Source organism: Chrysochloris asiatica, unplaced genomic scaffold (genome assembly GCF_000296735.1).
Source record: "Chrysochloris asiatica unplaced genomic scaffold, ChrAsi1.0 scaffold00200, whole genome shotgun sequence".
NCBI classification, from domain to species: domain Eukaryota; kingdom Metazoa; phylum Chordata; class Mammalia; order Afrosoricida; family Chrysochloridae; genus Chrysochloris; species Chrysochloris asiatica.
Window position 1 is genome coordinate 3,461,947 of NW_006408718.1, and position 17,612 is coordinate 3,479,558.

The 17,612-nt window shown below is 37.4% G+C and overlaps 1 protein-coding gene across 2 annotated transcripts in view; it reads right to left on the reverse strand.

Annotated features, from left to right (window-relative positions):
- The window catches only part of LCORL (ligand dependent nuclear receptor corepressor-like), a 293,246-nt gene that overhangs the window by 171,652 nt on the left and 103,982 nt on the right, over positions 1-17,612 (reverse strand). For both annotated transcript variants that reach the window (XM_006872489.1, XM_006872488.1), the window contains exons 2-3: positions 15,950-16,015; positions 1,014-1,093 (exon numbers count right to left, since the gene is read on the reverse strand). In XM_006872489.1, coding sequence (XP_006872551.1) covers positions 1,014-1,093; positions 15,950-16,015 — 146 coding nt within the window. The remainder of the gene's footprint in view (positions 1-1,013; positions 1,094-15,949; positions 16,016-17,612) is intronic.

A 17,612-nucleotide genomic window follows, 5' to 3' on the forward strand; every position in this document is an offset into this window, starting at 1 on the left:
GATAGACAGTGAAATGCTCTTTTTGAAGATGAATGTAATACCATTCCTCTTCAGCTTGTCTTTCTCGGCACAGTAACCTCTATGATTATCCAACTCAAGATGGCCAATTTCAGCTCACTAATTTGATCTTTACATGTTCCATTTTATTTTTGATGACTTCCAATTTTCCTAGACTCATAATACTTCATAGATTCCAGGTTCCAATCATTAATGCAAGTTTTCATTATGCGTTTCAATTTTTGAGTTGTGCAACAACAGAAATAAATGTCCTGAAAGATTTGCTTTATTTATGTCATTAAGGTCAACTCAACTTTGAAGAGGCAGTTCTTCCCCAGTGATGTTTTGTGTACCTTCCAGCCTGAGGGACTCATCTTCCAACACTATTTTTGACAATGTTCTTCTGCCATTCATAAACTTTTCAATGGCTAACCAGTCAGAAGTGGCCCACCTCTCTTTTTTCCTAGCCTGGAAGCTCTGATGAAACCTGTCCACCATGGGTGACCCAGCTGGTATTTAAAATACTGGTGGCATAGCTTACTGCAGCACATATTAACAGTACAACTGACAAACTATAATTTTATAAGAATTTAATAAAGTATACAGGAGAATAATTACGATGCCCAAAAGACATAAAAAGTAAGTGATCCCTATTAATGTATTCCAAATAAATCAGACGCCATGTTGGTTTTACACTAGAGTGGGCCTCCAATCCCACTCTCTAACCTACACCTAAATACAGAACAGACCTATGCAGAACATCCGGAGGCAGAGAACTACAAGAAAGAAATGTGAAACAAGTAAGAAGGGATAAATCTTCTAGAATTTTCACTTGTGATTTAAGCTGTTAGACTTCCACAATGAGACTTTAAAATATTATTCTCTTTATCAGTTTCACATATTTAGACTTTCACTGTTAAGTCACACATTTTCAGAACAAATTAAACTAAAAAAATAAGAGTTGCATTACAGTTGTGCAGTTAGTTTAGAAATAATTTCACAGCACTAAAACTTACACTGACTGCTTCTCTTTGTAGGTTACAAAATGAACATTTTTCATCCATAGACCAGTCAGTCAGCTCTTCTGGTTCACAGTCTTTAAAAGAAGGAAAAATACTCATTAAATTCACTAACTTTATTAAAACAAGCAAAAATACCCCTCTCTACAGCAGCAATGGCTTATGTGAAAATAAAACTACTAACAGTAAGGGGAAAAGGTCTACCATTAAAATAAGCTAATAGAAGAGAAATACACAAAAAAGACTAGCATAGCAGAAGGGTAATTTGCAGTACTATGGGTAACAAGGAGAATAATGAACTGGTTATAAATTGATAACTTCCCCCAGATATGATTTTAAGTATTATCTAAGCCTTCTGAAGTGGCATAAACAGGTCAGCACTGACCTACGAACTGAACTGAAATGGTGGTGATTCAAATTCACCCAGAGGCATGTTGTTAGGAAGAAAGGCTTGGTCATCTACTTCTGAAAACCCACAGCCACTGAAAACCCTATGGAACACAGTGCTATTAGAGTACACAAGGGGTCACCACGGGTTGAAATCAATGTAACAACTGTTTTCATTTTTTAAGCTAGCTTAAAAAATACTATGACTGTCATTCTGATTTTTCATTTTTGTTCTGAAAAAAAGCAAAACAAATAATGAAGAGAGGAAAGGAATAAATTTTATACATTAAGAAAAAGCACCGACAACAAGGGAAATGGAAGAAAGAGCCAGAAAAACTCACAGATTTGAGAAAATGAAGAACTGCCTAAGACAACAGGTCCATACCTAATAAATCACATCAGATTATTATTATAATTGTTCATAGGCTTTGTTGCTAGAGTTGGAATAAAAAGCAGCAAAAGAAATATTTAGTTACATTATTCAACACATACATGAATTCCTTGCCCCCACCTCCATAAGATTATCCGTTCTTTATAATTCAAGTGTTGAAAGATGTTAACAGAGTCTCTGGAAAACGAAAACATTTTCTACTGAAGCAGTTGTATGGAAAGTAGGATAACCAGGCCATCCTACCTATAATCAGTAAAGACAGTGGTTTTCAAATTTACTCCTTGCAGCAGAAACTCCCTCTAATGTCTTTTCCCAAACATCCATTCATACGCCAAACCTCAAAAACATAAAATCATTGTTTTCTGAAGCAACTACACTGGTATTAATTTGAAAAGCCCTGGCATACCACAATAATTTGGAGTCCTGGTGTGGTGCTGTAGAATAAGCACTGGACCACAAGGTCAGTGGTTCAAACTCACCAGTCACTCCTTGGAAACCCTATACAGGGTCGCTGAGAGTTAGAATCCACTTGATAGCACTTAACAATACCACCACCACAGTAATTTACTCTACACTTTTGAAACACATAGTAGAGTTGAATACATGTTTCTGCCAAACTGCAAAGGAAACATGCTTACCTTTTCTTGGAATGATAGTATTAGTTAGGATCAGCCTCAAAGACCCTCTCGTAAGAATCCAGCTATATAGGTTGGAATAGAAAATACATTTGGTAAGAGTATGAACAGTGTGGTGGTGGTGGTTATGTGCCGGGGAGTCATACAGCCCTTTTTATTTTGGTGATGGCTGATGTTAAGTGCCATCAATTCAGTGCTGTCCATTCTGTTCTGACTCATAGCGACCCTGGATAGGGTTTCCGAGAAGCAGCTGGCGGGTTTGTACCATTGACTTTGTGGTTTGTAGCCCAGTGCTTATCCTATAGCGCCACACCAGGTAACAGTAGTCAGCAAATATTTCTAATAGCTACCTGAATTTAGTGAAAATTATAGGATGGGAACATAAAATCTAGTATTGTTGTTGTTAGGTGCCATCGAGTTGGTACCGACTCATAGCGACTTTATGCACAGCCGAACGAAATACTGCCCGATCCTGGGCCAACCTCACTACTGTTGCCACGCTTGAGTCCATCAATGATGCCACTTGGCCAGTTCATCTTTGGGGTTCTTCCTCTTTTTCTCTGACCCTCCACCCTACCAAACATGATACCCTTCTCCAGCGGCTGGTATAAGACAATGAAAAGATCATCTGATTTGAAATGTGGGATGAAATTCTACTTATTAGGTGTCAACTTGTCAAAGTAGAGTTTTTATTTTAATTACCTTAACTGCATAAGAGGATCAAATAATCAAATTCATTTGTGGATCAAATGAAAAAAAAATGTTGGTGTGATTTATAAACTGCAAAGCACCACACATAAGCTAATCATTAAGAAAGCAGAATCACTGGTCATTAATTCTTTTCTTAGTCATGTACCATCACACATACTCTTAATAAGATTAGTTTGCAGAGGACCAAACATTTTGATGAAATTTTTTCACTTTTTGTGACACAAACTGATATTAAAAAGCTTGATCAATCTATACAATCAAAACGGATCTTTATAGAACGATAGCTCTACGGGCTTACTGTTTACAACCTTCCCTTAGAATCCACCTGGTTGTGTAGATACGTTTTGCCCAGTGGAATGATGTGAAAACAGTGGTAATATGCTGAGGCTTTACAAAGCATAGCAAATGTCCCCCCATCTCAAAACCCTCTAATATTAAAAGAACACCCTCAATAGTCATTATTCCTTTACATTCTGGGTCCTGGAATCATGCAGAGAAAATGGGATTTCAATCTGTACTTGGAATTTGGTTGAACCTGATCACCCATGAATGTGAAACAGATTTTGGAGTTGACTGGTATGTACCATTGTCATAGCAAAAACTTGACTCATATGCCAGGCATAAATAGATCAAAGAAATCTTAAAGATTTTTATAATAGGCTTGAGAATAGAAGCTATGAAAGAAATACAGCGTTGGGACTATTTTTTTTTTTTTTTTTTTTTAAGGTGTTAGGCATGTGTGGAACTGTATAAGCACTGGACTGCTAGGCACAAGGTTGGTGGTACAAATCCACCAGCTGCTCCTTGGAAACCCTATACAGGGTCACTATGAGTTGCAACTGACTGGATGGCACTTAACAACAACAGGGCATGTAGAACAGACTATTTCTGGAAAATGGTTAGAAAGTTTCACAAAGCTTTAGTGCTGAAACTTTCTACTCCTGCAAAGACCTAAAAGGCCCGGAAACCCTATACAAGGTTGCTAAGAGTTAGAACTGACTCCACGGCACTTAACAAGAATAACATATATGTTATTGATATATGTTGTTATGTTGTTCAGTGCGACTGAGTCAATTCTGATTCATAGCGAACTTGTACAGGGTTTCTGAGGAGCAGCTAGTGGGTTTGAACCCCTGACCTTGCAGTTCACAGTCCAGTGCTTATCATATAGTGCCACCACAGAAGTCCACATATATATATAGATCTGTTGTTGTTGTTAGGTGGCACTAAGTAGGTTACGACTCAGAGTGACTTTACACACAACAGAACAAAACACTGCCCAGTACTGTACCATCCTCACAGTCGTTAGGCTTGAGCTCATTGCTGCTGCCACTATGCCATTCTATCTAGTTAGGGGTCTTCCTCTTTTTTGCTGACTCTCCACTTTACCTAGCATGATATCCTTCTCCAGGAATTGGTCCCTCCTGATATGTCTGAAGTATGAGAGACGAAGTCTGGCCATCCTGACTTCCACGGAGCTGTATTTCCAACACAGATTTGCTTGTTCTTTTGGTAGTCCATAGTACTTTAAATATTCTCCTCCAAAACCATAACTCAAATGCATCAAATCTTCTACAGTCTTCCTTATTTTCTCATACATATGGGGCAAATGAAAACATCATGGCTTGAGTCAGGTGCACCTTAGTCCTCAAACTGACATCTTTGCTCTTCAGAGTTTTAAAAAGGTCTTGTGCAGCAGATGTGCCTAATGCAGTATGTCATTTGGTTTCTTGATTGCTGCTTCTATGAGGTTGATAGAAGATGCAAGCAAAATGAATCTTTTGACAACCTCAACTTTTTCTCCATTTATAAAGATATTATTTATTGGTCTAGTGGTGATCTATATCAATAAGTATAAATAAAAATAAAACACAGACAACATCTTTGGATTCATTAAGACAAATGAGAATTGAGGTATGGTGAGATTCTTGTCATTAATTTTAGTTATTTTAGGAGGTCTTCAAGAAAAAGGTAAAATTAATGATGACATAGTTAAATAACTGGTCCTCAAGAATCAACTGATTACATATAAACCATTAAAATTTTTAAACAAAACCTTTTTATTCTGAATTGAGTGAAAGTTTACAGAGCAGATCATCAGTTTTACATTCAACAAATCCTACACTTCATTTAAATGACTGCTGCTGTCCCGTCAACGTAACATCACATAGCTCATTTTCTCCCAGTGTTTCTTGTTTCCCTATCTCTTCTTTCCTAGAACTTCTGAACTTTTTTTAATGGAAAAAAAACTGTTATTTTTAAAAATCTCAAATAGTTGACTATGTTATGGAGTGCATACTTTACTAGTGTTGCTGTCCCATCGGTACCTACCTGTTGCTTGGGTGAAAACTAAACCACTGGGTTGAGTTCAGTTCCAGACCTTAAGGGTGACCAAGGGCCAAAGTCTGGGTTCTACCAGTCACTTTCTGACCAGTGAGCATTTTTGTTTGTTTTTGTTTTTATGATTCTGAGTTTTGTTCCACTTTTTCTTCTATTTTTTTTTTTTTAACTTTTTTGTGAATTAGGTGAACCTTTACAGACAAGATCATCCATTTTACATGCAACAAATAATACACTGTTTCATCTCAATGATTACAGTGTCCTCCATGCAACAGTTACAGTTCTCTCGTTTCCTTCCTATGATTCTTATTTCCATTCCACCCACCTTCCCACTTCCTCTCAACTTTGTCCTTAGGTAAATGTTGCTCTTTTGACTTTGAATGACTGACAGTTCTATGGTGAGCAATATTTTACTAGTGTAGTTGACTCCCCTATATAACTATCTACTGTTTAGATGAAAATTGGGCCATGAGAGTCGGATCCTTCAGTTGACTTGAGTTGAGTTCCAGATCTGGAGGGTAACTGAGGGCCATAGTTTCAGGCTCCTCCAGTCTCTTTCTGACCAGTAAAATTGGTCTTTCTTTTTTTCTCCTTTTAATGATGTTAAGTTTTGTACCACATTTTCTCCCACTCTGTCTGGGACCTTCCAATGTGACCCCTTTCTCAGAGCAGTTGGTAGTAGTAGCAGGGATCCATCTGGTTAGATGGTCTCAGGGTTGAGGAAGCTGATATTCAAGATTCTAGCTGCTACTCACTAAAGTAGGAAGTAGAACAAGGTCTCTATGGACTATGTTATATCAGTTGACTGTGGTGTCACTCATGACTCTACTTCAGAGTCCCCTGGCCCAGGCAATGACTCCTTCTCTCAAGGTGATTTAAGCCATTAAATTTTCCTAGGTTTAAAAAAAATCTGACTTTATTTGGAAATATTTAATAACTACAATTTACAGCAGCTTTTGAACTTAACTCAAAAAAAAAAAAATCATGGTGGGATACCTTTTTTAAATATGGGGGAAAAAGATTTTAAAAGGTCAATTCTTTGTCAGATGTTCTCCACCTCCAAGATTATCTTTTGGATTCATTACTATAATAAAACATCTCAAACAAAATGAATGAGATAATTCTAATTTTATTTTAGTTTCAATACATAAAGGTGTAAGCTCAAAAAGGGTCAAATTATACACATTAAGAAACAGCCTTATGGAATTTTCAGTCGCCAAACAAGAAAATGTTCAAAATTCAACCAACAGCTGGATGACTGATGCTTACAGCTTTCTTGGATTGTAAAGGGCCAATATTGGAACCAGTATCAGGAAAAAGGTTCAACAACCAACAATGCTTGTTACAGTGAGATGCTCAATGAAGATCAAAGCCTAAACTTTGGATTAAAGGCAGAGGACTACATGACAATGCACACACCCACACTGTTGACACTCTGCAAAACCTTCATTTTGAGGTGTTAAAGCATCTTCCCTATAGCCTGGTCTTACTCCATCAGAACTTTTACCTGTTTGGTCCGCTGAAAGCAGCCCTTTGAGGATGAAGATTCACCTCTGATGAAGAAGTGAGGGCAAGGGTGCCTTTGTAGCTCACAGCTTAGCCTAAAACATTTTAATAAGGGAATATGAAAGCTTGTTGACAGATGGATAAAGTGTATTTAAAAGCAAGGAGATTATGTCGAAAAATAATGTATCTGTCTTTTCTAAAAGTTGATTAAAATAAATTCTACAGCCAAAAAAAAGCCTTAATAAAAGGTGATGCCATAATGAAAACCGATCACAAATGACTGAAAAATAGGATCTTTACAACCTAGATGGTTAACGTCCGACTTTTCTCTATCTTGAAAAATATGAGTCCTTGAAATCAGGGATTTCTAGTTTTTAATCATGAGCTTTTCTATACACTGGATGTGACTATGGGCAACTCCTCAGAAGTGAGTTTTAGTTTCCTCGTCTGTAAAACGAGGACAGTAACTGTATGTTAATGCTGTAGATTAATCAAATAAAAACCTGTGAAACACCTAATGGGTTCGCTAGATGCTTCTTTGAATTTTCCTCTAAATAACACCACTTCTTTTTGTTTTATTCTTATCAGTAGCTTTTGTCCTGAGTAAGTAAATTTTGAGATCCCAAAGACCAAGCCAAATGAAAAGTAAAGTTGAGGGTCATGAGATACTGGTTATAAATATGTCGGGGAACATACAAACAGAAGGCAATACCTTTTAAAGAATGTTCATCATGAAAATACATGTAAATAAAATCAGAAAGTACAAAGGAGAAAAGAATCTCATCATCCAGGGATAATGACTAACAGTTTGTTATCTATTCTTTGTTAATATTCTATACTCTAAAAAGAATTTTTGTTGTTTTTTAAAAAGAATTTCTGTTGTTGTTGTTAAGTACCATTGAGTTATTTCTGTCTCATAATGATCACATATATAACAGAACGAAACACTGTCCGGTTCTGCACCATCCTCACAATCATTCCTATGTTTGAGCCCACTGTTGCAGCCACTCACTATCAATCCATCTTGTTGAGGGTCTTCCTCTATTTAAATGACTCTCTACTTTGACAAGCATGATGTCCCGCCCTAGGGACTGGTCCCTCCTTCACATGTCCAAACACTAACAACAGTGCCTAACGCTAAATAGTATTCAAAATAATTCACTCAATTATTGTTGTTTGTTAAGTGTTGTGCAGTCACACCAGAACTCCATTCAATACATCTGATTAAAATGTAGGCATGCTATCTACATCGTTATATACACTGAAAAAGGATAGTAAACCAAATCAAATCAATTTCAACCAGTGGTATAAGACAGGAGTAAACAAATTTTGTCGGTAAAGTGTCAAATCATATACGTATGTTAAATTTTGAGAGGCACATTGTCTCTGTCACAACAATTCAACTCTACTGCTGAAGTGAAAAAATATTCATGGAAAATAAAACCAACGAAATTGCTGTTTTAAAAAAAATTCCAATAATTTAAATTTCATAATTTCCATGTGCCACAAAATGTTAAACGTCTTTTGACTTTTCCCAACCACTTAAAAAAGTGAAAACCATTTTTAATCCACAGTCCATTCAAATGCAGGCCATGAGCTGGAGCTGAGCTATGGGACTCTGGTATCAACAATCTTCTTTGGATGTGTGGCTCCACCTCATGAAATCCAATATGTGTCAATCAGTCACTTCACACAGGCCTACAACACTGAGGGATCAGGCCACATGCAATCTTCTCAAATTTTTCTAAATACCCATAGTCAGGTCAAGTCAATCAGTAGACTCTAAAGTGAAATAAGACATAAGCAAAGATTAAAGTAGAAAAACAGAATACATTTTTGTGTGACGTGTACTGTGACAGTGGGAGAAATGAGTTTGAAGAGACACAGGAGGTGGAAGAGAGTCACAGAGCATGGGAAACTGTTCTGGAGTACATGTATGTTCCAAGTCTATGGCAATCAAAACTTGTAACATTTGTGGCAATGGAAGCCTCAATTCAGGAACAGAAACCAGCCACTCTTTTCTCAGCAAAGCAGCCCTGGTAGACTACTAGCTGCAAGGTTGGCAGTTGAAACCCATCAGCTTCTCTACTGAAGAAAGGTGGGGGGTGTCTGCTCTGATAAAGATTTACAGTTTCCGAAAACCTAAGGAGCAGTTCTACTCTGTACTATCTAAATTACCTGAGTTTTGAACAGGGAATAACAAGGGTTTCAAATTTCAAATGATTTGCCTAAAAACATACGTTAACATATTTATAGATTCTTGTAAATATATTTCTATGGAGTAGGACCCATGTCTGTAGTCTAGCAATTTCAATATTAAACCACTTTCAATAATGACACTGAAAAGCTTATTTATAAGAAAATAAACTAGAGATGCCTACAATAAATTGCTTTTATGTGCTTTATTCAAAAGGCTCTATACACCTTGACAGCACAGGTTTAATTTCCCTTTAAAAGGTATGTAGGGTTCTCCTTCATCCTTCTTAGATGAACAGATATAGTATTATAATTAATATCACTACTCTTATGCCATGAATTTTCATTAGAAATTTTTTCACTCAAAAAAGGCAAGAAAAGGAAGGATGAATCTATTTAAAATCACCTGGAGAAAAGTTCAAACATCTGGGCTGGAAAAGGGCACTGAATTCGATATGTGTGAGAAAAAGACTGCCTGAGTGCCAACGCTTAGCCAGTGTTCTAAGGAAGAAAGGAGGGATGCTGGGGAGGAAGGAAGGGCAGACTGCCGAAGGAAAATATCAACATGAATTAAATAGTGCAATAAGATATCCAGCAAGCAGGATCCACAAGCTACACAGATATTAAGAATGTTGATTCAGAAGTTTACATACACAGGAAAATATGTTCCTGCTATCCTAGTAAACATAGCAGGCACAAAGGTATATATACTATGAAGATATTCTATTGGTGTAGTTAGGTGCTGTGCAGTCAGCTGTGTGTAACAGAGCCAAATGTTGCCCAGTCCCGTGCCATCCTCCTAATTGTTACTATGTAAAAGTGTGGCACTTTACGGTCAGCAGTGCTTAGCCTACAGCACCACACCACACAAAGCAGCACAGGAGTGGGCAATCTTTTGGTCTGTATATCCCATTTTAATAAAGAAGCCCTGGTGTGGTATTGTAGGATAAACACAGACTGGTTGGTAACTTCAAGGCAGGCAGTTCAAACCCACTTGCTGCTTTGTGGACACCCTACACAGGCCACTGTAAGTTTGAATTGACTAGACAGCACTTAACAACAATAACATCTGAATATAAGAAGCATGTCTAGAAAAAAAATGTTAACAGAAGACACTGAAATTGTTGTTGCTAACCATAGAAGAATCAATGCATTTAAATTATGGGGTTGGAGGAGAGTATCAAAGGTACCATGGACTGCCGTAAGAACAAACAAATCTGTGTTGGAAGAAGTACAACCAGAATGCTCCTTAGAAGACAAATGACTAGACTTCGTCTCTCATACTTTGGTCAAATCATCAGAAGGAATGAGTCCCTGCAGAAGGACATGCTTATTAAGGTGGAGGGGAAGTGAAAATGTGGTAGACCTTCAATGAGATGAGCTTGGCACAGTGGCAGCAACAATGGGCTCAAGCATAACAGCAGCCGTGAGGGTGGTACAGGACAAGGTGGTGTGTTGTTCTGTGTGCTAAGGGTCACTATGGGTCAGAACTGACTCACTGGCACCTAACAACAACAAATACTCAGAAGTAGTATGCATCTCCTTCTTCCTAATCTGGCTTAACCTGGAAGCACTGCTGAAATCTGTCCACCATGGGTAACTCTGTTGGTATTTAAAATACTGGTGGCATACTTCCCAGCATTACAGCAAGCCACCACAGTGCGACAAACTGACAGATTAGTGGTGGAATAAAGAAACTGTATATCAAAAAATGAACACAACACTTTTTGACTACCCACCAATGCTGTACAAAAGTACAGTATTCAACTTAAGACTTATGCATACGGAAGAAAGAATCTTTAGAGATTCCTTGTTCTCAGTAGAATGAAAGGAGCTACAGTAAAATGTAAGGTAACAGAATTGGGATGTAAAATTGACCAGATATAAGATCTAGAAATAATACAATGAGAATCAAAACAGAGAAATCTAGACAGGCTAGCCATGTTGTAAATGAACTGTAACTGTAGTATAAAACTTCAAGGTAAGACTACAGAAATGTCTTCTCCTGCTGCTCCAAACTGTAGCTAGTTTCCAAGCAAGCAACACAGCAACTATAGTGTTAAATCAGATCAAAGATACTACATGTTTACATTTTATAAACAAACAATACTCTAAGATCAAATATTTCTGGAGGAACTCTCTCCCCCTCATTGGAGTTAACATCTAAAGTGAAAGTCTGATTCCTGGACAGTGGTTAGATGTAGTTATCTGGGCCTTTTGTGCTGTCCCTTACACGAGTCCTGGAGTTCTGGTGTGGCGCTGTGGGTTAATGCGCCAGACTGCAAAGCCCTTTGAACCTGCAAGGTCGGTGGTTCAAGCTCAACAGCTGCTCCTCGGAAACCATATACAAGGTCGCTATGGGTTGGAATTGACTCGATGGCACTTAACAATAACAACAACACGAGTCCTGGAGTCCTGGGTTGGTGCTGCAGGTTAATGTGCTGGACTACAAGGTCAGTCTGAACCGCAAGTTTGGTGGTTCAAGCTCACCAGTCATTCTTCGTAAACCCTATACAGACTTGCTGAGTCCAAACCATCTTGACAGCACTTAACAACAACAAGAGTCCTGGTGTGGTGCTGCAGCTAGAGCACTAGACCATAAGGTCAGTTTAACTAAAAAGTCGGTGGTCCAAATTCACTAGTCTCTCCTCAGAATGAGCTGGAACTGACTGACTACAGCGCTGTTGTTGTTGGTGTTGGTGTGGTGTGGAGTCAGTTCCAACTCACAGCACCCCTAGTTTCCGAGGTTGTAAATCTTTAAGGGAGCAGAAAGTTTCATCTTTCTCCTGTGAACTGCTGACTGTGAGGTTAGCAGCCTGACTCATAACCATTACACTTCCAGAGTATCGTTCTTAACAACCACAAAAGGAAAACAAAGAAGAGAATACTGAGCTCTGAGACCAAAAAGATGAAGCCACTGTCTTCCCAGCAGTAAAGAAGAAAATGAGCAGATTGCCAGTAGTGATCAGAGTACCAGAGTGAAGAAACCAGCATGCAAATAAGGATTTCTAGGAATCGGAAAGAAAGCCTAACATGTGTGCCCACTGCAAAAGCAGAAATTTTTAGAGATTCTGTGATTCTGTGTGACAGCATCATCTTTCTCCTGCAAACCTGCTGGTATGTTTATTTCTAGGTGGAACCAGGGAAGGACATTACTGTATAAAATTATTTAAAAAAAAAAAACAAAGAAAAAAATTTTTTTCCCCCTTTAAAAAAAAAAAGGACAGTTCCAAGCTATTTATTGAGTATCCTTTGATGACAGAAAACTAGTAAGAATATCCAAGTATTTACATAAGGAGTCCAGGTGGCTCTGTAAGATAAGCACTGGACTGCTAATGACAAGGTCTGCAATTTAAACTCACCAGTTACTTCTCGTATGGTGCTGTAAGATCAGCACTGGATTGCGAAGCACAAAGTCAGCAGCTGAAACCCACAAGCTGCTCCTCGGAAACCCTATACAGGGTTGCTATCAGTAGGAACCAACTTGAGGGCACTTAACAACAGCAAGAGCTGCTCCTCGAGAGACAAATGTGGCTGTCTGCTCCAGTGAAGACTTTTAGTCTCCGAAACCCCACAGAGAGCTGCCATGAGTCAGAAACAACCTTATAGCAGTGGGTCTGCTGTTTGGTGGTTTTGATATTTACGTTATTCTCTAAGATGCTCCCCACCAGGATATATGCTAGAACCCTTCATAGTGACCCTATGTAGGGTTTCCAAAGATGGTAGGTTTGAACCACCGCCTTACAAGTAGCAGTCCAGTGCTTATCCCACAGTACCACACAAGGACTCCCTTGGAAGAGGAGGCTATAATAATTACAAACAACAGGTTTAATGAAAATACAAAACTGAGCCACATGCGGTATTCTCAGAATGGCAATCTGAGTTCATAAGCTACAGGAGATAAACTGCAAATGCGTAGCCTACACTGCCACAGAGGAGCTAGGAGCCTAAAGGTCTCAATGAGTCATTCAATCATCTTCCAGCAAGGACCAGCTGCTGGCATACGAGGTTGAACACCATGTTCTTGACCTCAAAGAACATAAAGTCCTTGGGAAAACATTTAATACAACCCATGCCTCAAACCAAACCACTGCTATCGAGTCAATTCCAAATCATAGTGACCATCGGGTTTCCAGGACTGTAAATCTTTACAGGACAGACAGCCTTATCTTTCTCCCACTGAGACCTGCTGGTGTGTGACCACCAACCTTGTGGCTAATAGTCCCATGCTTATCCTACATTGCCATCAAGATGCTTTCAAACTAGATGGAGAAGATTGAAAAACTGTTAATATGTCCATATACTTGAAAGTTCCCATCCCCGTCCCTCCCAGTTTACGAATACAAAAGTTTTATGTGGAAGAAAAGTGTTTATAAATTTGAAACTTCCAGTAAAATTAAATTTATGGTTTTATAATTTTATCTATAGGTTAAATTTCAACTAATACTTCATAACATACTTGTATGACACAATATGATTAATATCACTGAAAAAATTATTAGTTGATGCAACTATGTAATGTTCTTATTTCAGTGAGGTAGAGAACTCCCTTTTCAATATTCGTAAGTATTTTAGTAAGAAACATACAAAAAGTATGCTTCTTACAAAGTGTTTCTTGTAAAATTTCCTACTCACCAACATGTAACGACAATTCTTTATTGGTAAAGAAAACAAGTATATGAAAGGCAATAAAAATTACTCATAATCCATACTCAGCTATAACCACCATGAACATCCTGGTTGTCTTTTCTTTCCATGCCATTTTCCACAAAAATATACAAACTTTTATTTTCCCCCCAAAATAGGTCAATCAATATATAGTACATGCAGTGCAACTTGATTTTTTCATACCTAACAATGTTGATCTTTCCATGCCATTAAATATACTTCTGTAACAAAACTCTTAATGGCTCCAATTATAGTTATAAAGCAATTTGTTAAAAAGTCCCTTATTTGTTTTTAACACATAATAACCACCTCAACAACAACAAAAAAATAGAAACAACCTTAAAAGTGTTATAATGAGCAGCCTTATAAACTGCATCTTCTGATGGTTTTCTTGAGATATCTAGAAGTAGATACAGACAGTCCCCAGGTTAAGAATGCCCAGTTTACAACTCTTGGTGGTGGCTGTGTGTTGTGGAGTTGGTTCCGATTCATAGTGACCATATATAGGGTTTCTGAGACTGTAAATCTTTACGGGAGTAGTAAGCCTCATCTTTCTCCTGTGGAATGGCTGGTTGTTTCAAACTGCTGACCTTGAGGGTTAGTAGTTACCACTACACTACCAGAGCTTCTTGTTACTCTTACTGGCACTTTGATGTGATGTAAATTTCCTCTCACTTTGAAAGGACTGAACCAACTCCTACTTGTAACACAGTCTTCATCAGAACCACCTGCACTTGCTATTTATGCAGCTTGTGAAATCACTGAAAAGGCTTCAAAAGCCCTTTGTTACAGTAACACCCGAACCAAACCCACTGCTGTACAGTTGATTATTCCTAATTACTCATAGCAAGCCTATAGGAAAGGGTAGGATTGCTCAACAGAGTTTGGGAGATTATATATCTTTAGGGAAACAGATGACAGCATCTTTCTTTAGTGGAGTAGCTGGTGAGTTTGAACTGTTGATCTTGTGGTTAGCAATCCAACACCGTTCTTTTCTTACACTAATGTAAAGCTAAGTAAGAACAGTGTGCACCTGTTCTGACTTACCTACAAATTTCCAATGAAAAGACACTCTCAGGACTGGGGTCTCAAAGCCCTGTGACTGTCTGTTACTATTGTTGACTATGGAGTTCTAGTATGGTGCTATGGGTTAATGCGCTGGACTGCAAAGTCAGTTTGAACTGCTAGGTCGGCAGGTCAAACCCACCATCTGCTCCTCGAGAACCCTCTACAGGGTAAGACTGCTACGAGTCGGAATCGACTCAACGGGAGTTAACAACAACATCCTAATGAAGAGCCACATTTGCAGATCAGACATGCTACCCTCACCAACTTCAGTGACTTCTCCCAAACTCAGGAAGAATCAGCATCAGTCTCCTGACTTCTAACCAATGTCCTTTTCTACAAAATCTTCATTTAATAAATGTTTTACAACCAACAAGTCTAGCTCTTCAGATATTAGAAACAACTGTCTTGACCAAGTAAACCAAATAAAACAAATCCACAACAGATTAAAAAGGAATCAAATGTGCTCAGTCCCAGGCTCTCCATCTTCAATGTTTCTTTAGTGTTTCACTAAGAAAATACAAAAAAGACTCTATAAATCCAAAAACAAAAAACAAACACCAAAAATAAAAAAGAAAACTTTTTAGAAAATATGCATTTGATTGAGCCTTTTAAATCCTTTTTAAGAATAAGTCTGAAAATGCAATGTATATTAAAAATAAATTAAATTCCAACACTGAGCCAAATACAAGCTTCACTTTATGTTTTGTTAAATATGTTGTTGTTGTTACAAGCCGTCAAGTTGGTTCTGACCCATAGTGACCCTTGTATAGGGTTTCCGAGAAGCAGCTGGTGAGGTTGGACCACCAACCTTGAGGTTCAAACCGACTTTCAGTTCAGCACATTAACTCACAGCGCCACGCCACACCATTTAGAAAGTTTTATGTAATAATTATTTTTGGATCATTTTATTTATATTCACATTTGAAAAGCATCATATAATTCAGAGATCACAAACTTCATTAATATAAAATTAGTATAGAACAACCAGTTTTCATGTGTTAAGTGAGTGGCAGGAGATAAAAATGAATTACCTTCAAATAAGCTGAGGTCTCTTCGTAGCCGTGGTCCATAAAGCCCTTCTAAAATACTCTCAAAACCTGTGTTTTTAAAGAAAGAAAAGTCTGTTAATTGCTGGAAAAGTTTCACTTTACAATAGTCAAAAATCAAACTCTATAGCAATCAGAAAATTACGAATTTAACATACTATGAAATTTTAAGCTATCCTGAAGTGAATTATACAATATACAACATAATAATAGTTTACACATGACTATCAAAAATTACATCACTGTAAACAAATCTAAATACTCAAATACAGATATTCATTACTAATACCAATTTAAAAATATTCTAGGGTTAAAATATCACAGGCAGATTTCATATTATTTTACAGAGAAAGAAAAAGTAATTAAAAGTCATATATTACAATCCTACTTACTCGCTACAAAAAAAGCTAACTTTAAAAACATGGCATCTTTAACATCAATTACAAAACTGAGCAAATAAATGTCAACAGGAAAAAAGTTCCTCTGTGAAACTACGATGTGTAAAGCTTAAGCCTACTTGTAAAATTTAAACACAACCACTGATCTGCTCGTGGTTATGGACCGACGTGGTTATTGGTTATGGACTGAATTGGAGCCCTGGTGGTACAGTTGGTTATGCACTGGCTGTTATCCTCAGAGTCACCTGTCTCAATTAATCAGCTACTCCTTGGGAAAAAGATGAGGCATTTTGCTCCTGTAGAAATTTACAGCCTCAAAACCCTATACAAGGTTGCTGTAAGTCGAACTGACTAGATGGCACTATTAACAACAACCTGGACTAACTTTACATTTTGAGGGGAAAAAAATTATTGAAAATAGTGTCAAGGTTGCAAAATTCCAATTCATGACTTTATCAACTATCCTACTTCCTGGATATACTAATTTTAAGATATTATATTTAAAAAATAGTTTAAAACCATTTACTGATAAGTTTACTAACAAGGCATGCATCTAAAGGAAAAAGGCAAAATAATTTGGAAACCCCAAAAAAAAGGCACTAATTTAATCATACAATAAAAAACACAATTATTTGTAACAAGCAATATTGCTAAATGACACAAACTAGGGGAGAAACAGGAAGGTGGCATGATAGCTCCAACACAGAATAGAAAAAGTTGTTTTTCTCAGTGGTATTCCTAAATTCTACAGCATTAGAAATGTTTCTTCAGAAATATTTAATAACAGTTCTGAAATCAAGATGCATCTAAAAATTAATGGTGAGCCAGTCTAATTGGCAATATTTAAAAATTTGGTAGAATGCAGCGTCTTTTAAATTTAGATGTATTACAAAACTGATTATGTATTCAAATTGACAAAGTAAGGTAATTGCCATGCTTTGTAAATAAATCCTCAATAAATCATCATGAAGGGACTTAGCATTAGTTTTAATAAGCAGAAATTTCAGGTATGATCTACATTGGAGAGTTTCCAAGAATGTTACAGAAAATACTTTCTGATTGAGTAAAGACTCAGACTAAATAAGCCCAAACTCTCCTCCTATAATATTCTAGCTTTACTTTAAAGTTCCTATATGTTTCAAAGTGTCTTCTGCAGCATTGACAAAGGTTGGTGCTTCAAACTCACCAGTAGTATTATGAAACAATTTGTTTCTGTGAAAATCAAAGCAAAGAAAATTCTATGAAGCAAT